Source organism: Lissotriton vulgaris, chromosome 2_2, assembly GCF_964263255.1.
Source record: "Lissotriton vulgaris chromosome 2_2, aLisVul1.2, whole genome shotgun sequence".
NCBI lineage: Eukaryota > Metazoa > Chordata > Amphibia > Caudata > Salamandridae > Lissotriton > Lissotriton vulgaris.
The window spans coordinates 131,559,832-131,586,144 of NC_141688.1; the positions used below are offsets into that span (position 1 = coordinate 131,559,832).

The window sequence follows — 26,313 nt, forward strand, 5'->3', positions numbered from 1 at the left end:
CTGCGAACCAATATCACACCAGAAAGTCCTGGAGGACGGAACGGCCAAAGAAGCCATCCCTCCGGACTTGACTGTCCAGGCAATAGTGTCTTGCGAACGTGTGCAGCGAGGCCCACGTGGCTGCCTGACAGATGTCCTGCAGGGGGACACCGCGGCCCAGGGCAGTTGTCGTTGCCGTGGCCCGAGTGGAGTGAGCCCGCAATCCAGCCGGGGGCTCCTTCCTCGCCATGGAGTAGCATGCTTGGATGCACAAGATGATCCACCTGGAGATGGTCCTCTTGTGTACAGCCTTTCCCTTCTTCGCGCCCACGTAACCAACGAAGAGTTGGTCATCCACCCGGAATTGGCGAGTGCGGTCCAGGTAGTAGGAGAGCGCACGTTTTGGATCCAGACGGTGGAGCCTCTCTTCCTCTTTCGAGGGATGCGGAGGTGGAAAGAAGGTGGGCAAGGTGATGGACTGCCCGATGTGGAAGGCCGTGACAACCTTGGGCAGAAAGGAAGGTCGTGTACGCAACACCACCTTATCAGGATGAACAGACAGGAAAGGCGGAGAAGAAGAAAGAGCCTGGAGCTCACTCACCCTCCTGGCAGAGGTGATGGCAACCAGGAAGGCCGTCTTCAGCGTAAGGAGGCGAAGAGGACAGTTATGAAGTGGCTCAAAGGGAGCACACATCAGATAGGTGAGAACAAGGTTCAAGTCCCACTGGGGCATCACGAAGGGAACAGGAGGGAACATGTGTGTGATGCCCTTCAGAAATCTACTCACTATAGGGGACTTGAACAAAGAAGGCTGATCTGGTAGCCTCAAGAAGGCTGAAAGAGCAGAGAGGTACCCTTTAAGAGTGCCCAGAGCAGAGCCCTGCTGGGCAAGGGAGAGAAGAAAGAGCAGCACTTCCGAAAGGGGTGCAGAGAGGGGATCCACAGCCTTTGCTGCGCACCATGCCACAAATCTATTCCACCGGCAGGCGTATACCGACTTAGTGGAGGGACGCCTGGCTGCCAGAATGATGTCACAGACTTCGGGAGGCAAGTCAAATGGCCTCAACTGCCGCCGCTCAATCTCCAAGCTTGTAGGTGGAGACTGGACAGGTTCGGGTGCAGGACCGTCCCCTGCTGCTGCGACAGAAGGTCCTCCCGAAGAGGCAGACGAATCGGGGGATCGACTGACATGCTGAGTAGCTCGGGATACCAGTATCTTCGAGCCCAGTCCGGAGCCACAAGGGTAACTTGGGCCCGGTCGCGCTTGATCTTCTTCAGCACTCTGGGCAGAAGTGGTATAGGCGGAAAGGCGTACAACAGGCCGCAGCTCCACTCGCGACGAAAAGCGTCTCCGAGCGAGTGCCGCCTTGGAAACTCCAACGCGCAGAACTGCTGACATTGCGCGTTCTCTTCTGTGGCGAATAGATCTAACCAAGGCTCTCCCCACTGTCGAAAGAGACCTTGCGCCACGTCCGAGTTCAGACGCCATTCGTGATCCATCATGCACCGGCGGCTGAGTTCGTCCGCCCTGGCATTCAGAGAACCTGCCAGGTGTTGAACCACCAGAGTCACGCCCTGATGTTCCAGCCACTGCCAGAGGCGCAGAGCCTCCTGGCAAAGGGTCCACGACCCCACACCGCCCTGTTTGTTGCAGTACCACATGGCGGTGGTGTTGTCGGTGAACACTTGCACCACGCTCCCCCTGACAGAGGGGAGGAATGCCTTCAGTGCAAGACGAATCGCCCGCAGCTCCAGAAGGTTGATGTGGAGCCGGGACTCCGCCGGAGACCAGAGGCCTCTGATCTCCGCCTCTCCCATGTGGCCCCCCCAGCCCTGGAGGGACGCGTCCGTCACAACTACGTGCTCCGGCTGGGGTAGAGAGAGAGGTCTGCCACTGACCCAGTCGCGGTCCGTGAGCCACCACTGCAGTTGTCTCGCAGTGCCCTCCGAGATCAGGACATGATCGGACAGGTTGCCCTGATGCTGGGCCCACTGAAACTTCAGGTCCCACTGCAGAGCCCGCATCCGCCACCTGGCGTGACGCACCAGAAGGATGCAGGAGGCCATCAGTCCCAGAAGCCGCAGCGTCAACCTGACCGAGACCCGGGATAACGGCCCGAAGATAGGAATCAGAGCCTGAATATCCCGAACCCGCTGCTCGGGTGGGTAAACCCGAAACTGCGCCGAGTCGAGAACCGCTCCGATGAAAAGGAGCTTCTGAGAGGGACACAGGTGTGACTTCGGCACATTGATGGAGAACCCCAGCAAGTGCAGGAGGTCGGCCGTAGTCTGGAGGTGGCTGACGACTGTCTGGGGCGAGCCCGCCTTCAACAACCAGTCGTCGAGGTAGGGGAAGACTGACACCCCTTGCCTGCGCAGATGGGCTGCGACCACCGCCATCACCTTCGTGAACACCCGTGGGGCGCTGGTAAGGCCGAAGGGGAGCACGGTAAACTGAAAGTGCTCGTGGCCTACCGTGAACCGCAGGTAACGCCGGTGGGCCGGCAGGACGGGGATGTGGAAATAGGCGTCCTGCAAGTCCAACGCTACCATCCAGTCTCCTGGGTCCAGGGCAGCCAGGACCTGAGCCAAAGTGAGCATCTTGAACTTCTCCGTACGGAGGAAGCCGTTGCCGTTCCGCAGATCCAAGATAGGGCGTAGGCCCCCTTTGCCCTTCTTGGGTACCAGAAAGTAGTGGGAGTAACAGCCACGTCCTACTTCTGGCCCAGGAACGCGCTCGATGGCCCTCTTGGCCAAGAGGGCCGAAACTTCCTCTTGCAGAAGTCGCAAGTGATCCCCCGACACACGGTGGCATTGAGGTGGCATGGATGGAGGGGAAGACTCGAAGGGGAGGGAGAAACCCCTTCGGACAATTTGCAGCACCCACCTGTCCGAAGTGACTGTATGCCAGTGGGAGAGGTGATGGCGAACCCTGCCTCCCACAGGCGTCACATGGGCCTGAAAACTCGGACTAGGAAGGTTTTGAGGCGGGGGCTGCTGAGGGAGGTGTGGACTGGCCTCGCCGCTGGCCCCGACCACCGCCACGGCGGTTCCCACGGCCGCCACCGCGTTGCTGAACATTCTGCGGCGCGTGGCTGACGGTCCGTGGTGGGGCGCCCCTTCCGTGGCCACGAAAGGAGCGAAAGGCACCCGATTGCTGGCGTGGGGCCGCAAGACCCAAGGACTTGGCCGTGGCCCTGGAGTCCTTAAAACGTTCCAGCGCATGGTCTGCCTTGTCGCCGAAGAGGCGACGGCCATCAAACGGCATGTCCAGGAGAGTAGCCTGGACATCGGCCGAGAAATTGGCGGACCTCAACCAGGCGTGGCGTCGAACCGCCACCGTCGTTGCCATCGCCCTGCCCAGTGAGTCCGTGGTATCCAGCCCACACCGGATGGAAAAGCGTGCTGCATCTCGGCCGTCCGCAAGGGTTTGGCTGAGTTTAGCCCTGACCTCCTCAGAGCATTGTGGCAGCACCTCCGCAACCGTGTCCCACAGAGTGTGGGTGTAGCGGCCCAAGAGACAGTTGGTGTTCACTGACCGGAGCCCTAGGCTCACAGACGAGAAGACCTTCTTCCCGAACTGCTCATATCTCTTGGATTCCCGATCGGGCGGGGCCGTCGGGAATGCGGTCTGGGAAGTGGAGGCCTGGATGACCAGGCTCTCGGGGGTGGGGTGGGTGGACAAAAAGCAAGGGTCGCCCGGTGCCGGGCGGTAGCGTCTGGCCACGTTCCTATCCACAGGGGGACCTGTGGCGGGCTTGGACCAAGTGCCCAGCAGAACGTCACACAAGGCCTCATTGAACGGCAGAAGGGGCTCCGCGGAGCCGGACTGCTGTTTGAGTACCTCAGTGAGGAGATTAGTCCTCACGGCCGCGACGGGGAGCTCAAGGTTTAGGGCCTTAGCTGCCTTCGTCAACACTACACTGTAAGCAGAACCCGCCTCCGAAGCCACAGTCGGGGGCGACGTAAATCCAGTGTCTGGCGATGTGTCAATACCACTGGCCTCCCCAAGCTCAAATGTCCAGTCCTGATGAGACTGGCAATCACGTGCCAGAGGGTCCTCGGACCCCTCCCACTGCTCCTCGTCACCCAGCTCCTGGAGACCAGGATGAACAGCCAGGGCCTCCTCGTGGAGATAGAATTCTCCGACGGCCGACGGAATCGTCGCCCAGCGGCGCCCCTCCGACGCCTGAGGCGGACCGTAGGAAGCATTGGGGTCGGCAACCACTACGGCTGCCGGGGACGACACCTGAAGGGACGGCGCCGGTGAGGTCGTAAGGTCGACCGGCGAGGTCCCGGATCCGGAGCCGGATCCAGCTAGGTCGCGCGGCGCCGGGACCGAAGTCGCCAGCGGCGCCGGGCCCGAAGCACCCGACGTCGTCGGGGCCGAAGAGCCCGACCCGGAAGGACCTCCAGACGGAGCCGATCGGCCCGAAGGCGCCACGGGGACCGACTGAGGAGGGAGGGCCCTCATGGCCATGAGGTACCTCTCGACCTCCTCCTGCGACGCGCCGTGCCCAGGGACCCGAAGGTGTGGGGCAGGCGGCGACGCTTGCGACTCCCGCGGAGCCGCGTGGGCGGTGTCGCCCGAACCCCCGGTCGCATCGAGCGAGCGACGGGGCGGGTCGGAGGACCGATGGTGTCGCTCCGACCTCTCATGCCTCTTACCTGAGGACTTGGATCCAGACGATCGGTGACCACTCCCGGAGCGTCGATGACTCCGACCTCGCGACCTGTCCCTCGACCTCCCGTGGGACCGGGACCGGGACCTGGAGCGGCGCGGGGCCGACTGCCTCAGCTCGAGACGCTTGCGGGACCGCTCCCGCCTAGCCTTCGACGTCAGGGCCCGGCAGTCGTCACAGGTTCGATCGTCGTGGTCGAGGCCTAAGCACTTCAGGCACCGGCGATGGGGGTCCGTGACCGACATGAGTCGGCCGCACTTCGAGCAAGGCTTGAACCCGGGCATCCCTGGCACCGATAGTCGAGAATCGACTAAGTAGAGGATCAAAAAGATCAAAAAAGTTTTCAGTCAAAAAGTGACTGGGGGTAGAGCTTCTTCCGGATCTGCGCTAGCTGGCGCGGAAAAAAGAAGAACTGACGTCAGCGCGCATGGGCGCCGTCTATATACTCCGATGACGTCATCCCGGCGCTCACGACGCCGACGACGGACGCGGAGCCGCAGACGACGCCTACCAGCGCGCAGGGGTATTGCTACGCAAAAATTTTCCGGATCCAGTCTGACGCCTGGGGATATTCTAAGGTAAGGAATCTATCACTAACGTGTCTCTTTCAGATGCCTCTAAATCTAGAATTTAAGGGCTAACCCTGACAACAGAATCTCAGTTCTGATCTGACTTACAACAAGGACACAAGAAGAGACCAGAGTCTGTGACAACAGGACCTGCACAAACCGATACTCTGCACCTGTCGCATCCTTCCTGGAACTGCACAGATGTGACTCTTCCTGGACCAAAACTCAGTTCCCCCTGACAGAGGGATCCATTTGAGAGCCAAATGCATCACTAAACTCCAGTAGCGGTTCCTCCCTTTGGGCACCCCCTAACCCACACATACACACCCCACCTCTGCTGACAACGAAGCCAATATGAAAAATAAAATGGTAATTAATGGAATTCATTACCATATCATTTTTAATTTCAGCTGAGCGGGAGCGCTGAGCGGGGCCACAGCTGCCGATTGGCAGCAGGGAGCAGTGTGGCTGGCTGCTCCAGTTTAACCTGCGCAAGTCACTTTGGCCGGCCGTCTTGTGACGGCAAGCCTGTCATGGGCATCTTAAACCTCTCCAATTAGCTGTCTGGGACAGCTGGGTGTAGAGCTGGCACAGACGAGTGGCTGATGGAGCGTTGAGCCAGCCCGCTCCAACATATCCTGATCCTGGTCTCATGCTGCTAACATTATCACTTATCAGTAGCATGAGATCAGCATCCAGATCTGTGGAGAGGAGCTGTCGCAAGTTCCAGGAGGACTCACGCCGACTCCATTCCAGAAGAAACACAGAGCGGAGAATTTGGAATCGTGTGGGTAAGTACAATTTTTATTTAATTGTATTATTTCAGTCGGGCACTTTAATTTAAAGAAGGTTCAGGGTATCAGTGGTTGTGTAGCTGAAGGGGTAGGCAAAATAAAATGAAAATTTCTGTGGCAATTACAGTAAAATCATTCGGATAAGAAGACAGAATCCTGGTCATTTGTTTTCAGTGCTCAACTATTATTTGTTAAGAAAACTATTGTGCTGTGGTTTGCAGAGGGGTATTTTGTTATCATTCATGCATTTTAAGGAGCTGAGAGAAGTTACACATGCACCACTTTCCTAGATATTCAACCCAGACTTTTAAAACGAGAAAGAAAATCTGATAAAACATTTCCAAAAACAAGCTCTCATTGCGTATCTAGGCATAAGTGAAAACAAGAGGGGGAAATGGAGGCAGCGTTATATCCCGGGCCCACAATATTAGGCTATCACTATCCTCCCAGTATCGAATGTTGCACTCCAACCAGGCAGAGACATATAACCATAGATAAAGTGAAGAGTGTTAGGAGGAGGCTGCTGTCCCCATGCATGCCCCCTAAACTACCTCTCTCGGCTCTGTATTAGAAAATCTGACCGTGAACTCTTTTGGTGTCATATAATTTAGCAAAAATAAATATTCCTCTGAAAACTGGCAAACCAAGATCCAGAGTGTTATTTTATGTTTGGGGTGCTAGCGCCTTGGCGGTTGAAAGCCTTGCTTTTACAGCTTTCTGCTATCTTCAATGACTCAAGCTCCTGTAGTGTTGGAAGGGGAGTGAGGCTACCAGAGGACAAAATATATGCCTCCTCTGCCCCTAACAGGCAATTCCCAGGGGATCGCCACCAGTGTGGTCTCCTGAACTCCTGCAGCCCAATTGTTCCTCCACTGCGCCTACACAACATTCCCTCCCAAACACACTGCAGGAAGAGCACTCGACTGAACTCAGCTTGAGTAGTTAAGGGGCAGAGAGGGTTTAATGCGCCAGCCTGTCTTCTCTGTGTGTGTGCAGGGTTGATAGTCCTTTGACTGCAGTGATTTGCATGAGTGCAGGGTGAGAGGTGTGCCTGTATGAGTGTAGGGTGAGTAATTGGAGTCCACTGGATGAATGTATGCGTGCAGGGTGAATGAAGTTTGTGCCTGTGTGAGGGCTGTGTGTGCAGCACGGATATATGATGTTAGCACGCACACTTTTACCACGCATACCATTACCACGCATTTTTTACAACGCGAGACCTTTACAACGCATAGCGCTTTGGGTGCTGGATAGTGAATAGTTTAATTTACTATTCCAACACCAGTCCCCGTGGACACTAGGGAAGGTTATTGGATAGTAAATTAACCTATTCACTATCCATTCCCTATGTCAGATCGCCCCAAAGCGCTATGCGTTGTAATGGCATGCGTTGTAAAAGATGCGTGGTAATGGTAGTGCGTTGTAAAAAATGTGTGCTAAAGGTTGTATACCGTGCAGCACGAATGGTGTGTCTGTGTAGGTTCTGGGGGAGTTCTGTCAGTACAGAGTGAATTCTGTGACTGCATGAGTATACTGGATGAGCAGCTTCCCTTTCCGAGTGCAGGCTGAGTGGTATGAATGCACTCGATGAGTGGTGCGCCCCTGGAAGAGCTAGGTGAGGGGTATGCTTGTGTGAGTGTAGGGTTAGCGAAGTACTGAGCATCTCTGAGTACAGGGTCAGCATAGCGATCTGCCTGTATGAGTGCAGAGAGAGTGGTGGGTCTTTATGAGCCCATTTAAACTTTTCTCAATAAACTGCAGCAAGGTATCTTGCTCTATTCACTGAAAATACACCACTTGCATCCATTTCTCTCCAATTTCCTTGTCAAGTAGTGAACTAAAAATGATCAGTATAGTACCCGGTCTCATTGTTTGATTCAATCTCGCCCACTGCGCTCGTACTTAAATTTAACTCAAAGGTTTCTGCTCCACCACTTTTAAAATGCCCCAGCTGCCACTGCTAGACTCACAATGACTAGTGGCACTTTTTCCCCAGAAACTGCAGGAAAAAACAACACATCAAAACCAAAGAATCGCTGCCTATTGGGCGCTCCGAGGATCATCCACTTGCAGATGGTCCAGTGCACTGTGGAGGCGTAGTCCTGACCTCCAAGAAGATTCAGGCGGCTACCGTGTTCCTCCAGTCCTCAGGATGTCAAATTAACTTTCTGATGTGATTACCGCTTCCAAGACTTGTTGGTCGCCAGTCCGGCAACCACCCCCTTTACCCAACTCTACACCTTGTGCGAAGTCCGTAAAACCTACAAATGACATCAGCAGTGGCTTTCTTGTCGACTTTTTGAACCCTGTTCCCCAACAGCACTGTGTCAGTGCTGAAACCAGCTCACTCGCGGCTGCCGCTTCTGCACCAAGGACAGCCGGGACAACTCTACACTCAAGCTTCTCGAGCCAGGTAAAATCAAACTGACTGTCATGGCTTGGTCCTGGGACCTGTATCACCTTGACCCTCCTTGAGTTCAAAGCAACTTGAATTACAAGCAATTGTCACAAGTGCTTTTTCCCATTGACTGCGATGATAAAGCTTTCCAGTACTGTTAAGCACTGATTTAATATTGCTTTTAAATCCTGATTTGATTTACTTTGTTTTGTGTGTAAAAGTTTATAAAAACTGGCTTTCTTTTTTATAAATTGGAGTCTGATTTCTTTTGAGGTTTATCAATTATGAATTGTCCATGTTGGTATTCAGAAATGCTTAACACATGTTACTCTAGTAAGGCCTGACTCCACTTTGCCACTTTACTAGGACTGAGCTAAGGATTTATTAATGTGAATTCAAGGACCGTCTTTGGAGTATTGTGAGAGTGTTGCATGGTGAAGCCTAACCAGCATCCACGTAATACTCCACCTTCCTACAGTGCCAGTTGGCACTTTTATATTCAGAAGGTTGATCTGCTGCTTCGAGAGCCGGGCGCAACCTCAAACTGCCAGTAACTGTTAAAGCATGAAGACTGCCTTGGCCCAAAGGCTTTACCTGCCAGGCATACAAAGCCCGGAAGGTACATCTGTTAAGGACACTCTGCCAAGAGGTGGTATCTCCTGAAGACCAGGGCACACCAGTCCCACCTACTAAGCTGAAACTTGAAGCTGTCTACAAGAGACAGAAGTGACCTGCTGCTGAAGTGTACTGTGAGGCACATACCAGCCAGATCTAGCTAGTCCATCACCAAGCAGGTTACAGCAAGGCACAGTTTTCTTACACAGAGACTGTAAATACTATCAAAGACAAACCGTGCTAAGTACTTATACTTAAAACTAACAATTTTGTGGGCTAAATAACTATACACACTGATACAGTAGCTTCCCAGGGCAACCCTTAGTAAAAATTTCACCTGTGCATAATTTTTGCCTAAACTCGACTTATGAAAGGGGATTACTGTAGACCCAGGGCTATTGGAAGAGTTAGCGAGGGGCGGGGGGGGGGGGGGGGGGGGGGGGGGGGAACAGTAGCCCGAGGAAGAGGTTCTTTAACCTGAAGTCTGATACTGGAGTATGAAGCATTCTGGACCACTCCTGTATTAAAAGTACTTTCCCTTATATAAGGACAAATATTGGGCTGGACTGTTATTTATGGGTCTGTTAGTTTACTATTGAGTTCTAAGTCTTTGTCCCCCATATTAGCTCCCTCAGAAGCATGGCCTGCTCACCCTCGCTACCCTGGGAGTTAAGCGCTGAAAGACTGTACGAGGCTCAGTTTGCAGAGCCAAAGTAGGACAGTCTCCAGACACCAGTGGCAAATGACTTACAGTACTGTTGGAGCCGAGGAGCTTCTGTTTACCCTCCAACATCCCTCACGCAAACCCTCCCTCTGCCAGCACTGATGCATGGGCCAGTCAAGTTTCCATGACTTCTCAGGTACATCACAGAGGTGCAAAGATTTGTGACCAATGCTTCAGGTGACATAGTCTACATGCTTTGAGGTTTATCCATCAATGAAAGCCAAGAAAAAGATCTCTTCCATAGCCTGGATTAAACAGAATATTTGTTATGCACAGCAAGACCTCTGACCTCCTGGTCACAGAACTCTGCTCTCCCCTCGTGCAACTCGTCATTGCGCCGCTGCCCCCAGCCCCTCTCTCTCTTAGGTAGGTGTTTGAGGCACTCCTCCACCCACAGGCTCCAGCCTGCTCTTCATCCCTGGTGGTCTAGTGGGAGAGACTTGCTCTTCTGCTGGTCTGTTCGGCCAGCCTTTTCTGTTTTCTGTCTCTGTTTGTCTTTTTCTATCTGTCTGCTATTTGTCTATCTGTTGCCTTTTGATTCTTTTTTAATCTTTTCAATCTAGTGTGCCTTGTTGTGCCCTTCTTTGTATTGTGCCTTGTTGGTTCCTATTTTTTGCCATCTTCCCGCCGCTGCTGCCCCCGTCGCCCCTTCCCTGCTGATTCCCAGTCCCGCCTCCAAGCTGCGCTCCCAGGTTGAGCAAGCCTTCTGACCTCCTGGTCAGTGAACTCTGCTCTCCCCTTGCAGAGCTCTGTCGTCGTGCCGCTGACCCCTGAACCTCTCTGTCTCAGGTAAGTGTTCGAGGCCCTCCTCCACAAGCAGGCTCCTGCCTGTGCTTCATCCCTGTTGGTCCAGTGGGAGAGCCTTGCTCTTCTGCTGGTGTGCTCGGCCAGCCTTTTCTGTTTCTGTCTCGGTTTGTCTTTTTCTGCCTGTCAGGTTTCTGTTCATTTTGCCGGTCTATCTGTTGCCTTTTTATTCTTTTCATTTCAATCTGTTGTGCCTTTTTCTTATTGTGCCTTGTTGTGTCCTTTTTATTGCTGTCTTCCTGCCACTGCTGACCTCGCGGCCCTTCCCTCTGCCATTTCCCGCTCCCACCTCCCAGCTGCGCTCTCTCCCCCGTCCCCTACTTAATGGCGGCCCGCACAGTGGGCCCGCCAAAGGCAAGCTCGTCTGCCACCAGCGCCATGGACCCTGGCTCTCTGACTTCCCACCGCTACGACTCAGCTGCCCTCCACGCACTCAACCCTGGAAAAAACAACAGCTGCCAGCTGTCGACGCAGGACACCACCCACCACCCAGGGGCAGTTTTCCTGTCGACACTGGAGCAGAACCTTCACCAACCTCTGAACCCCCATGGCCACCCCCCACCCTACGGACACATGCACACCCGAACCCCTTATGTGCATCCTCCTCAACGTATGCTCCCTGCACAGACACGCAGTAGAGATCTTGGATCTCCTCAACACCCTTTTGCCAGAAGTCGCCATCCTCACGGAAACCTGGACAAACTCCACCTCTGCCCAGACATTACGACCACCATACAAGATCCAGAGGAAGGTCCGCTCCACCCACCCAGGAGGAGGACTCGCCATTGTGCACTTTAACTCCCTCACACTCACCTCTTCCACCAAGAACGACTCCTCGTCCCCTATGGAACACCTACATTTCCAGATCCAGACCAGCCCCAAAACGACTCTATGCGGCACCCTCACCTACAGACCTCCAGGACCACAAACCGCGTTCACCATAACTGACCTCATAGCACCCCACGCCATCGCCCAATGGACTACATACTGCTCGGACACCTGAACTTCCACCTCGACAACCTCAGCGACCCCAACTGCACCGCTCTCCTGGACAACCTCGCCAACATTTGACTGAAAGTCACCACCCCTACCCACAAGGCAGAACACATTCTCGACCCCATCTTCGCAGGAGGGAACAACATCCACTTCAGTCACAGTATGCAACCCCTCTGGATGTACCACCTCTGCGTACACTTCTCCTTTGATAAAAGCACTGCTCACAAACCTACATCACGCCCTCCGCGAAGGAATTGGTGCAAAGTCACTGAGGAGCACCTCAACGCCACCCTCAACCATGATCCCCCTTCCACCACGACCAACGTCAGCTCTTCAGACAACGAACTACACAGATGGATCACTAACTGCACAGACAAGCTCACCCCCAAAACGTACCTCTGACAGACAGCACCCCATTAAAGCCACCTGGTTCACCGCTGAGAATCCAGACACGTCTGCAGACGTCTCGAGAAATTATGGAGAAACAGGAAAACCCCGAAAGCTCAGACTACCTACCAGAACGCTATGACAGAATACCACCAACGCATCAGATTCACCAAAAGGACCTTAATCCAGGACAAAATCCTCACCTACTCCAGCAACTCGAAAGAACTCTTCAGCATCATTCAGGATTTCACCAAATCTCCTAGCGCAGCCTCAGAAGGCACACCTTTCCAGGACATCTGCAACAAACTCAGCTCCTTCTTCCATCTTAAGATCAAGTCGCTCTACGATAACTTTAACGAACAGACACCAGACACTGAAACTACTCCTACCACTAGCAATGCCAGCCAGCCTACCATCTCCACCTGCACACCGGTCACCACAGAAAACACTGTCATAACCATGAAGGGCATTCAATCAGGAGCCCCCATGGACCCAAGCCCGCTGCACATCTTCCATAGAGCCGCCGCCACCATAGCACCTGAGCTACGACGCACCATCAACACCACCTTCGAATCCGGCTCATTCCCCGACAACTGGAAAAGATCAGAAGTCAAGCTGCTCCTCAAAAAGTCCTCCGCAGACCCGACGGACCTCAAAAACGACAGACCCATCTCTCTCCTCCCCTTTGCGGCTAAAGTCACAGAGAAGATCATCAACATCCAGCTCTTAAACTTCTTAAAAGCCAACTCCCTCCTCGACTCTTTCCAATCTGGATTCTGCAGCAACCACAGCACAGACTGCCCTCCACGCCACCATAGATGACATCAGCACTCTCCTTGACCAGAGCCACATGGCGGCCCTCATCTTACTAGGCCTTTCTGCAGCCTTCAACACCATCTCCCACCACACTCTCACCGCCAGACTCCATGACGCCAGCATGCAGGAAAACGCCCTCAACTGGATCCGCACTTTCCTCACCTGCCAAATCCAAAGAATCAGACTCCTGGCTTTCTTCTCTGAACCGACAGAGATCTACTGCGGAGTACCCCAAGGATAATCGCTCAGCCCCACAATATTTACCATGAAAATAGCCCCTCTTGCCGCCATCGGCAAACAGCATGGACTCCCAATGAATCCTCTCCCTCACGATGGAACCCAACACCACCAGACTCAGCTTCCAGGAAGGAATGAAAGACGTTGCATCCTGGATGAGCAGCAGCTGTCTGAAGCTCATCTCTGTACTTCTCCTCTGACCCAACCCCTCAGCATGGGACAACACCTGGTAGCCCACCGCCCTCTGTAACTCCCCCACACCCACGGACCACGCCTGGAACTTCGGCATCATACTCTACTCCTCTCTCACCATGACCCAACAGATCAACACCATCTCCTCCAAGTGCTTCAACACCCTCTGCATCCTTCGCAAGACCTTCAAATGGATCCCCCCCGAATCCAGAAAGACCGTCACTCACGCACTCATAACAAGCAGCCTGGACTACGGAAATGCCCTCTACGCCGGAATCAACAAATCTCAGCTCCAAAAACTCCTCACCATCCACAACATCGCTGCCTGACTCGTTCTCGGCTTTCCTCAACATGACCACATCACCTATGTCACCTCCACTGGCTCCCCATGGAGAAGAATCCCTCCACAACACCGGTCCCCAATACCTCAACAAAAGAGTCTCCTTCCACATACCCAAGAGAAACCTTCGGTCTGCCGCCCTCGCTGAAACCCCGCACATCCGCAGAGCCAGAGCAGGTGGAAGAGCCTACGCCTACATCGAGGCAAAGACCTGGAACGAGCTCCAGCTCAACATCAGACGTTCTCCCACTCTGCACACCTTCAGGAACAGCCAAGATCTGGGTCTTTGGCTGAATCGGAGCAGCATGCCTCCCTCCCCACAGCACCTTGAGACCCTTACAGGTGAGTAGTCACAAATCCCTGATTGATTAATTGACATCATGTTCTACCGTGTTCCAAGCATGGGGGCAAGCAAGGCTGCCTTTATAGGAGGAAACTAGACAGAGCTCTATGCCCCCAACACAAGAAATGATTTACACACAGTCAGTAACAACATCTTTCTATATTCAATTTTCAAACTAAACATTTGGAACACTAGGAATTGCTTTTCCCTGAACTGCTCTAGAATGGCTGCTTTCGTTCACACGGACTCGCTCAGTGCTTAATTTGTTAAAGAATGAGTGTTGGTACCCAAAGTTCCGCTCAGAGAGGCCTACGGCCGTTTCTTTTAAAAAATAGTGCGGCTAATACCAAGGCTGTGCAGTCTTAAATCCACTTCGTGCCTGCTTAATTCACTAAATGAAAGTCCCTGCCACTTTATCTCACTCATGCAAGTTCCTGCTTTTTACCTTTGTGATTGTTTTTTCGTATTTCTCTTCCTCCTCCTTTGTATGTATTTTCCTTTCTTGCTTTCCATCAAGGTCTGATGAGGAAAAATAAGGACCGGTCCCCAAAAATGAGTGCCGGTCTCCCCAACGGCAACCACCGGCTCAGATTAAGCACTGCATTCACTCCACTCAAGATCACCTATCATCACCATATTTGTGCCTCATTACAGAGGTATTGCAGAACAAGACTTGCCCAGATGGTTGACAGAATGCCCACATTACAGCAGGAAGAGCAACATGACTAGGAAAAAGAAGATTATCCAAAGAAAAAATGTGTATGTTTGCCATACTCTGGTTGCAGCTGTGTCTTGCTTTCAGTAGACACCCAATCTGGAAGATTACGTACACGTGTGCTCTGTTTCACTTTGCATTCGGAAGCATTTAGGACATTACAGGGAAAGAGGAAAAACATATTGGAGAAGGATGTGCCACCAAATCTGAAAACATCTCTAGGAGAGAAACTTGCAAGCACAAATCAATGGCAACCCATAATGGCCAAGGAGTCAAAAAGGTCCACATGACAGAAATTCTACAGGGTAAAGATCAACTAATGCACCTAAGAATTAAGTTCTCACTTGTGGTCTGCCATGCCATGTAGTAAATGTACATTTAAATGTGGGAATTTTACTCCGTATGCAACAAAATGTCATTTTAGAATAAACACCACTTCTCATTTGAGTCAATGGATTAAAAATTAATTGGAACAAAGCAAATATCAAATTCCAATACATGCTTTTTTGGTGAGTTAATTCCAAACAAACTCTGGTCCTCCACAGCACACAATATATCTGGTAACATGTCATCAGGCAAAAAGAAGAACCTTGACGCTTGCCCTAGGGGCTCATGACGGATAATACCGTGAAACCGGTCACCATTCCATCCATCATTTGTTTGCGTAGCACTTTTCCCCCCTAAGTGAGATGGGTATGCTCAGAAGTGGGTTACTTGCTCACTGTGCACTGGATTCAAGCTAGCCTGGCTGATGAAGGGTAAAAACCCAAAACCGGTCACAGGATGCTTGTTTCTGGTCCTGGGAGGACCTGGCTCAGCAGTTCGGGCTGGACTGTTCCTATGAGGCACAGGGTCAAGATTGATTTACATATGGCTGGGTCTAAACTGGGGTGGCATGGTGAGCAAAAGAACGATGGATTTAACCCAGATCCCTTACCAGGGGGTGCATGTATGATTTATTCACCATTCCGTCCATCATTTGTTTGCATAGCACATAGTGGGAAAGTAGGCATGACAACTAAAGTTTCGAAGAAAATGCTCCTACATGTGTACTACAGACATCGTAGGCTGCAGACATTTATAAACCTTGCAACATGGGAAACGGTGGTCAAATAATCAGAATTAGTGGCTTGGTTCCACTATGAAGATGACTTGTCTATTCTACCGTAGAATAACCAAACTCACAGGTTCGGAAGATGGACTTGTGCCACACTGCTCAGTATTAAATGAGAAATTTCACACTAATGAAGGCAAGAATATAAAATTCTTCCTAATCCGTAACCAGAAGCTTTATTTTCAACTTTCCTAACATCATTTCAACTTTTTTTGAAGAAACTCTTACTTTCCATCCCCCTCTCACTTTCCGTACAAGCACTTTTTCCACTCCTTCCAAAGCAACCCAGTAATGTGTCCATTGCATGATTGCTTATATGTTTATTCATCACGAATCCCAAGACATTGATTGGCTGAACTATCCAAAATCTGAACCCCTCAACACAATTACAATTTCTACATAATTCGAAAATTTAAATCAGAGGACATCAAGGAAAGTCATGCAAAAAGTTCAATTTTTGCACTTAATGTAACTAGTCAAAGCAAAGATAAAATAACCTTACATGTAAATGCCATTAATAACGACTAGTAAGCGGCACACACCAGCTGTTTGCAAAAATACACATGAGCCATTACTGTTGCCACCAGACAGTCACTTACTCTTGGCTTGGCTCTAGGTTTCAATTGCTCCAGTTTCTTGGCGGCTGCCTCGATAGACGCTGCTGCCCCCAACAGTTCTGTTTCAGCAATTACAGTTGGATCTTCGGGGTCCACCCACTCCGTACCTGGAATTAGGGAAAACGTAGAGCGTAATGAAGGTCAGGATTAGCTCCGTGGGCAAACAGGGCTAACATGAACCAGTAATCTGATGGTCAGAGTACGCCCTCCCCCACACAGGAATGCATGCAAGGCTCATGGCTGCAAAATAAAATGACTGACATTGAGATGGCAAAGGCACACAGCCAAAAAGTTGTGATATCAACAAATAGTGGATTGATGGTATAGATGAGGACTCCTGAAACAGCTATGAAGCCAGTAAGCATAAGTCTCTGCCTTATCATCCTAGATATCACTACAATTTCCTCTACGTCCCCTATGCTCAGTATCTCTCACTGAGAGGTGAGCAGGTTTTCTACTGGTCCAGTCTGATAGAGCTCACATTCACACACTTAAAAACTCTGATACCGTATCAGTAATAATAAAAAAACTACTTGTACAGTCTTACGTGCACTTATTTATACACACTCTAATGTTCTGACAAACCTCATTATCTGCAGTAAATGGACCACCACGTCTCAGTAAGAGGAGGAAAGTATATGTATGCAGTGGGATGACTAATTAATGGGATGCACAGCACATTACTGGAGGAGGGGGTGATGGAAACGCTGGTCAACAAGATGCACTGCACATGGCACAGAGGACCACAAGGGAGATGTTCATGATGGCTATGCATCAACCAGCGCAAGCCAAAACACGTATTGATTTACTTTATGGGTACTGTACTGTTATGTTTATATGGCCTTTAATACCACTATACGAAAAATCTTTAATGGAAATCTTATTTCCTAGTGACGGTAGCCATTGCACCAGCGCGCCCCGAGAAAATCAGGAGAATTTTGGTGGGAGAAAGACCATTTTTATTTGGCTTAGGTGATCCCCTGAAAACAGTAAAGAGAGTACTGACTCTGCCGGTTTATGGGAAAGTGAATTTTTTCTCTAATATGGGTTGAAGGCGACAAGGGTGAAATGACACCGGAATGAGGAGATCTTGTTGGACAGGCACCACTGATTTCAAACCAAGAAAGATTTCTAAACAAGAGCATCCCTGCACCTGGCTAACATGGAGGTATATTTTAATTAATATTTAATGTTTTTCTTAATAGGTTTTAAAAGAATACTATGGCTCAAGCAACAATAACACTACATATAGGATCAAACGTGTATAGCAATCAAAAAGAAATATATATTTTTCATTGAAGAGTTCTGAAGGACATCTTCAAGTTCTGCTGGAGTGGTCTAAAATATCACTTCAAAAACCCAAGGTGAATGTTCACAATTCGGAGCACCACTCGGAATCCCAAATAGCGATAACAATAGGAAATGTCCTGGTAATTGTTAGCTACCCATCTATAATGCTATCTTGCACAGCTCCCATACACTTGAACTACTCTCAAACTTACAACAAAAAAATAATTAATTTTGAGGGAAAACATGGATATTGATTTGCTTTGTACTGGTTCGTTTTGCAGTCTTTTTTTATCTTCTTGCTCTTTTTTTGCGGTCTCTTGTAGGAGCTTGAGAACAGTGGATACAGCTGGCGGGAAGGTGTGTACAGGTTGACTGAAGCTGCCTGTAGTAAAAGTGAGGCTGCCAGTTTTACCTACAGCCTGTCAACACTTTGCCAAGCGAAGAGGATTACAGAATGCCAACAGCATTGACCACACTATTTCAAACGCATAAGAAGAGGCTTAAGTAGGGTGCTTAGGTACCAAGTATTGACATGCCTGTAGTTGGAAATGCCATAGCTCTCCTGTTAATGTCGCTCCTGCCCTATCTATTAGGGCTGTATGGCAATGGTGATCATAGCAAGTAATTCATAATAAAACCATTTCACCTGTCCACTTCAGGGGCAAAATGCCTATATGCTTCCCTATGTAAAACCCGTCTCTTCATCTTTTTTTTGCCTCTATAAGTGTTTATGTTATAGTTGAGTGAGAGGGTTGTCCGATACCTATTCTAGTGCATCACCTTTGGCTGCTTATGTGTGAGAGAACCCAAAATGGGGAGGGATTTGTATGAGGCTACCTAGTTCTCTGCTTAACTGGGAGCCCACAATTTAGCCTGTCTTTGTACGTTGTTCAGGTGGAAGTGTCAGACCTTCAGCCTTTGTAGTTGCCTCAGTATCCGACAAGCCCCTCCTCATCATCTTAACACAATTTGCATCTGCGAGAGATGTGGCCTGCTATTGGAGACAGCACCACTGCAGGAGAGCCTCCTTCTGCATTTTACTTTGCATGTTTGTTGTGATCGTGCAGTGTCACTACAAGGGTCTTCACTGAATTTAAATGTGGTAGGAGAGCTATGATTAGCCCTTTTGACCAGTAAGAAGTTCCAGGGTGTCTCAACAATCTAGGAAGAAGCTGCCAACCAGTGCAGGTGAGAAGGTCTGTGATCCATGATAGAGTATTACTGAACTTCTGTCTTCCTATCATATTGATTGAAGTTGTGCTGTAGTGCCCTAGGAGGGGAGAGCCCTGATGGCTGTGGGAGAGGATGCTGGTCCGAACTTTACAGGAGAGCCTACCTGCCAGTTGAGTTCGTAAGCCCAGCGGCTGGTTAGGACCAGTTAGAGTTCACAAGGACACCACTGCTCTAGTCCACCAGGTTGCCAGCTGCTGTTCAGCAGGTTACACCCAAATTCGTTGACATTATTGTCATCGCCTAGTGTGAATGGGAGGAGCCGGCCTCCACTACATTAAGTGTAAGACCGCTTCCTACCTGACCTGTCCATGCTGCAGGAGAGCTGTTGCATGCCTTCTACTTGGCACCGCAGTCCATTGAAGATTACTCTGGCATCAATCCCTTGCTGGCTAGTTGGTCAACTAGCTCAAGAAGGTAGGCCAAGTCTGGAACCGTTGACCACATCCAAAATGAGTCAAGCAGGTTGGGATTTTTTTCCAATCTGGATCCCTGGTACTCTATTTACAGTTTTGTCTTTGTTGAAGAGATTACCAGAGTCTGTGTCCCCAGGTCCGTAGGAATGCTTAAGTTCAAACTCTGGTGATGGTTCCCAAAATACAGGGCTTTTAAATTTCCTGTGCACTTGTGTGCGGAATCTGTTGTTCTGGTACCAGCACCAACTACAGTCAACAATGACTCAGTTATCCACTTTAGGGTCCAATAGTACTGTGGGCTCAAAACACTTCTGGTGAAAAAGGACCCTCATTGTCATAACTGGAGCAAAATTGCCACTGTAAGCCCTGGGACTACAGGAATCGGATTTCACAGCTGTAACCATCTTAATTCTACACTAGTGTAACATTAAAGAAGGATTTGAATATTATGTCTGGGATAATGCAAGTGTGCATGACCCAACCACAAGAATGCTCTAGGGGATCACAATGGCCTTTTCAGATGAGGAGGCAGTAAAAATGGAAATGTTGTTAATGAGGAACGGGGAGAAGGGTTTATGGCTCAGAATGGAGGAAGGAGTCCCCAGGTAACTTATGAATCTGCAGAGACCCAAACTGGACTAGTTCTAAACTAAGGGAAGCATTAACATTCACTTGAAAACCCCAGTGGAAGGAGTGACAATACACTTAAACCAGTGCTTATCTTCCAAAGAACTACAAAATGAACAATCCCCTTTGAGTACTCAGCAGAAATAGTTTTGGAAACAAAAAATATGGCAAATGTAAAAAAAAAAATATGAATTAACCTATCCCACTTTACATCCTAATTTTTAGTCTGTAGGTAACTCCTAAAGTCTTGGACCAAGAGAGCACACAATTACTACAAACACCAAAAGGGCATATATGTCTAGTGCACTGACAATTTAGAGGAAACAAGCAAGTCTTCAATTGGATGGTCAAACTTGCACACATTTCTTTTATAACCAAGACTTATATTTTATTTATTTATTTTTTCAATTTGTAGGGTGCAACAGCTACCCAAAAAGGGTTTCCCGGCGCCTAGACACAGCTAGTTTGAGGGCAGAAAAAAGGGGGAAATGGCTGTTGAGTGTTATTGTTCAAACAGCCAGGTCTTAACAAGCTTTCTGAACCTGAAGTAATTTTCTTCCTTCCGGATGCAGGGGGGGGAGCGTGTTCCAAAGGGAGGGTCCCAGATAGGCAAAGGATCTGCCACCTGTTCTCGCCCGTTTGAATCTCGGTACGCAGAAACAGGCTGCCGTCTGCGACCGAAGGTTTCTCTTGGGAGTGTAGAGGTAGGCGAGGGTTTGAAGATATTTGGGCGCTGTACCTGCTTTAATTCTGAACATATAGTTCAGGGCTTTAATGCGGATTCTGTTTTCGATCCTGAGCCAATGAAGATTCCGACGATGGTTCGAGACTCCGGAGTTCTTGGGAATATTGCAGAGTAGCCGAACCACTGCGTTTTGCACCACCTGCAGTCGGCCGATTACAGATTTGTTTGCGCCCAAGTACAGAATGTTGCCATAGTCAAGCCTTGATGTAATGAGGGCATTGACTACGGTCTTTTGCGTTGACACAGGCAGCATCCAGAGGATCTTCCTCAACCATTTAACTATGGTGAGGCATAGGCCGGTTACTTTACTGGCCTGTTTGTTCATGGATAAGGAATTGTCCAGAATAAAGCCCAAGTTTCGAGCATGGGTCACCGGGGTGGGAAAGGCGCCCATCTGGTCAGGCCAGTGTACGGGATTCCAGAGATCTTGATCTTTTCCCAGAACCAGTATTTCCGTCTTGTCGCCGTTTAGTTTTAGCTGGTTTTTTGTCATCCAATTCAGGATTTTTAAGAGTCCTTCTTTGAGTAACGAAGGGGAGTGAGGACAAGATTCGGATAGGGAAAAGATGATTTGGGAGTCGTCGGCGTAGTTCATAAGAGTAAGAACCGATTGTTCAACAAGGTCGGCCAGGGGTTTGAGATATATATTGAAGAACAGAGGGCTTAGAATAGACCCCTGGGGCACTCCGTGCGATGCAGGCAGGGTGTACGAAACGGCTCGTGAAGATGCGATCTGGAAAGTTCGGCTTGTCAGGAAGGACCGGATCCAATCCAGTGCCTTTCCTCGTACACCATTTTTATGCAATTCTTTGATGAGAGTTTCGTGGGAGATGGTGTCGAACGCCGCGCTCAGGTCCAATAGCACGAGCGCGACCGCCTGACCTTGGTCAAGTAGCTTTCTGATGTGTTCAGTGACTCCAAGCAGGGCGGTTTCTGTAGAGAAGCCGGCCCTGAAACCAGATTGCGATGGATGTAGTAGAGAGTTTTCTTCTGCAAAAGTGGCTAAAGCAGAATGTACGTGTCTCTCCAGACATTTAGAAAATGCCGGGAGCAGGGATATGGGTCTGTAATTGGCCAGTATTTCCGGGTTTGCAGTCGGCTTTTTCAGAAGGGGCGTCACCATGGCATGTTTCCATAAGGCTGGAACAGTGGCAAGGTCAAGGGATGTGTTCAGAAGATTTGCAATGATCACCAATGAGTGTTCATCAAGTTTTTTAATGATTTTGATAGGGATGGGGTCCCTGGGGGAGCCGGATTTGATGGTTTTAAGAATTACTTTCAGTTTGTCTACTGAAAGAGCAGGCCAGGATTCCAGTAAGTTGTCCCCAAGGAGAGTAGGTGTTGGGTCAGGGGGAGTAGATGGTTCTGTATTTTTTGCCTTGATATCTACGATGATTTTATCAATTTTCTCAGTAAAAAAGCATGCTAACGGACATTGTTGAGTGTTTAATGGGGGTGCAGCAGCTGTAGTGTGTGCACCAGCCAGTTCTTTAACTTTATTGAAAAGGGTTTTTGGCATATTTGTTGCTTCCACGATAGTTTTTTGGACAAAAGCAGCTCTTGCTTTTGCACAGGCAGTGTGATAAAGATTCCTGGCTTCCTGGTAGCTTCTTTTTGCATCAGGGGCGTAATTTTTACGCCAATTGCGTTCTAGCGCTTTGCATTTGGATTTTTCAATCTTTAGACTATCATTATACAATGGAGCCGGAGGGCGATGTCTACTCCCTTTGGTGCGAGTAGAGGGCAAACATTTGTTAGCTGCATCGCTAAGCCAGTTATGTGCTTCGGTTGCTAGCCAATCCATGTTGGAGCTATGGCTTAGTGGGTTTTGTTGTAGTGCCGAGTTTAGCTGTTCTAAGTCCACTAGCTTCCAGTTTTTTCTGAAAGAGCCATCAGCATCATGTTGCAAGTTGGGGGAGGGTGGAAAAGTAATGCTGCATTTAATACGATGGTGGTCAGACCAGCCAGTGGGCAAAGTGGCAATACAACTTAGTTCTCTGATGTTTGATATTATAGGGTCCAACAAGTGGCCCGCTATGTGAGTAGGGCTAGAGTTTATCAGGGACCGATTTAAGGCCTTTAGGTCTTCCAGTAGGTTAAAGCACGAGGGGATCCTCTAGGTGCAGGTTTAAGTCACCCAACAGGGAGAAGTTGCTTAAAGTCATGTAGTAAGGGGTGATGAGATTGGCAAATTTGGATACCCATTGAGAAGGATTGCCTGGCGGTCGATAGATCAAAAGGCCTGACATTGTGAAATTTGGGTTCAAGGAGATTTTGAAAAGACCCGCTTCACAGTCTGGGATAGCTACGGGTTCCAGGGTGCATTTTAGTTCTCTATTAAAGATGATGGCTATCCCACCCCCTACCTGTTTGTCCCTGTCTATTCTGACAATGGCGTAGTTGTCGGGGAGGGCGGTAGCAACATCCGGCCCGGCGCTGTCGTGCAGCCAGGTCTCGGTTAAGAAAAGGGCACTGGGACCTTTTTCGGCTAGGAGGTTGAAGATATCATGTTTATGTTTGGGCAATGATCGGCAATTTGTACTGTAAAAAACGTAAGTAAGAGGTTCGGTTTTACGCAGTAATTTGCTTTTCCTATGTCTCCTGGAGGAGTCAGGGTAGGGTTGACAAATTGTGGTGGACAGTTTACAGTCCGAGCAAGCACGTGTTCCGACTTTGTGGAGGTTAAATATAGAGCACCTCGGATTGGGAGTAGGGCGCAGCGCTTTCAATTCAGATGACGATCTTACCAGCCTTGAGGATGTAAGGGGAGTGGGAGCCTCTGCCTCGTGCGCCGTCCTGGCACGGACGGGCACAGACGGGCTAGTCTTTGGCGTGTCTTCGGCGTGCTGATGGTGTGCCCGCTGCGCTCGACCGCTGTGCTGTCGAGTAGTGAGCATGGTAATGAGGTGGAGGAGGAGTGGGCGTGGCTAAATGCGATGGGCGTGGCCCCGAGTCACGTGGGTGAATGACGCTGAAGAGGGATATTGATCTTCCCCCTAAAGCGCTCGATCGTGCTACAAGCAATTACACAGTTTGCAGTTTTAAAATCAACAGAAACGAGTGTGTGCAATACAAAGTTAAAAGCAGTTAAGCAGCAAAACACCCCGGCTTCCGCCTCAGGGTACCTAGCAGGTCAACACCGGCTGCAGGCTCAGCACGGTGTTGACCTGACTTTTAACAGAACAGACTTTTCATGCCTTCTACAGTGAAAATTGCTTCCTCTTGTGACCGTGGTTTGAAAGATATGCCTTCCACAACAACACAGATGTGCTTCGATTATTTGGCCACAATAATTAGGAAATGACTGTCGAAGCTACAAAAATGCACTGACAAATACTACTGTAATGAACTCAGATGCTATCACAGAGACACTGTGGGCAGTAATGATCATTCCATTCTTATCTCCAAAATATATTTGAGGCATTTTATTGAAAACGTATTCAAGTACAAATAAAATTAATGAAAAAAACATCCATCAAAATTAGCATAGGAAGGCAGGGGACAAGGTCAAAATTACTGCTAAGGCCCAGTGTAGGATTTAAAATAGACCTCGATTAGGGTCAGAGTAAAGGGCTTAATGAAAGTTAGGGATAAGGTCAAGGTGAGGGAGTGATGAGAATAAGGGGCTTCCATTAGGGGTATGATAATGAAGAAGATGATGATGTAGCAAACCATGAAACCTTAGATCAGGAAGGTATTAAGCACACCTCACACAACGCAAGTTGTTTCTCCAACAGATGTGTCCAAGGAGAAGGGGCAAGTAAAAGATATAGATGGAGGACCTGCAACAGCTTGGCAGGTGTCTAAGAAAGGACACAAAAGAGCCAAAGTTACAGCTCTCTCTCTGGTGGAATGGGTACTGATTCCTTCTGGAGCCTTTGTTCCAGGAAACATATCAGAAATATTGGTGCCATTACATTTTAATGTGATGCTCTCTGTTTGGAAAATGAACTTTAGTTTTCTTCAGGAAAAACCGACAGAAAATCCTTTGTTAAGATGTAGAAACTTAAAGCCTTTTTTGGATCAAAACAATATGGTCTCTTAGAAGCCTTGTGTGGACGTGGAGGAGGACTGGATATTAGCAAGCTGGACTTTGTTGAAAAAGGGCGAAGAAAACTAGAAAAGGTTTTGGAGGGTACCAGTTTTTTGTGTTTTTCTTTTGCAATCTATATAGCGCGAACTCAACCCAAATGTATTGTAGCGCTTTACATAAGCACCATTTACGTCACACAAGGACACATTCATTATTTGGTAGGTGTGAGGAGATTACATGATTTGCCCAGAATCACAGGACGTTGAGGCGACGCTGAGGCTCGAACCCAGTTCATCAAACCATTAAGAAACTACATAACAACAAGTACTGAAAGGACAGAATCTGATTCAGGCAACCGCAAAGCCCTTACATGCACATGTAATAAGGTATTTCCAAACCAGATATAAAACAAATCCCAGATAGTAGATGTGGAACACAGCAATGGGTCTGTATCCCTTTGTCTACATGAAGATAAGAACTATCTCTACCAGCTGGAGTGCACTAGTCTGGTTGACATTATGTGGGCTGACAGGAAAACCTCAGGTAGTCTCTCTAATTAATCTAGCGGATACTGTAGCTCTCCAGGAGTTCTACATGAAGACTGAGACTCGCCAGGCTCGGTGGAAGATTTTCTGTAAACGCCTCAACTGAGCCAGAGGACACTTCCTGTGTAGACGCCTACAAGGAGACAATTGTCACTTGCATAGATCAGAAACCCATGTCCTCCTCATTCAGTCCTACAAACAAATGATCACTGAGGACCTAAAAAATCTCAACTCCCTCCGAACTAGATTAAATTAGAAATTCTGGGAGATTACAAAGCAGAGGGGAAAATATCAGTCCATGACCATGATCTACTCTAGGTATCCATCAAGGTGGCTCTCCTTCAAGAAGAGCACCGGGGCTTCCTGTTCTGATGTGCACCAAAAAAGATCTTCCTGAGGGATTCCATATTTCAGCAAGGCCATGTCTGCAACCTCCGGATGTAATTCCACTCATGGGATACTACACCCGTCTGCTGGGAGTATCAAGTAGGATTCTTAGAGGACTTTAACCCAGCTTCCCAAAACAGCTACAATAAGCTCAATCCTTCCCTTTAGTTCAGGTCACACACTGCAGAAGGAGCGTCACTGAAAACCTGCCTGTCCAATCCCTGCAAGAGACCTAAAGGTTTAGAAACAGCCTTCCACCACAGAATATATATATCAGTCAGCCTGGGTTTGCATTTTCTGCTCAGTGCCTAGAAGAAGCTACCAAACCTCTTCTACCCCTTAGAATTCCTGGTCTCCTCAGACAAGTATTAGGATCTTTCCTCCAGTCATTATGCCAATCTGGACCAAAATCTCAGTAACTATGAGCAAGGTAATGAAAACAAAACTACTTACTATCCATGTTGTTCGCCAACTTTGAGACATAAACGACAAGATGTTTATAAAGTACCCGGAGATAAAAGCAAGCAATAACTCCACCTTTTAGCAGTGGCATGCTTTTTTGTGGCTGTTTACGAAAATCCCATTTAGCCATCAATTTTGCACTCTAATATGTCCTTATAACCACAACGAAACAAGACAACCATAGATTGCTCAATGTACAATCTCCACTACTCAATTTCTCTGCATTAACAAACTAACACCACACAACCTTAACCTA

The 26,313-nt window shown here is 49.2% G+C and overlaps 1 protein-coding gene across 4 annotated transcripts in view; it reads right to left on the reverse strand.

Moving 5' to 3' along the window:
• The window catches only part of TLN2 (talin 2), a 598,939-nt gene that overhangs the window by 70,894 nt on the left and 501,732 nt on the right, over window positions 1–26,313 (reverse strand). For all 4 annotated transcript variants that reach the window (XM_086959469.1, XM_086959467.1, XM_086959468.1 and 1 more), the window contains one exon: window positions 16,305–16,429. In XM_086959469.1, the coding sequence (XP_086815595.1) occupies window positions 16,305–16,429 (125 nt within the window). The remainder of the gene's footprint in view (window positions 1–16,304; window positions 16,430–26,313) is intronic.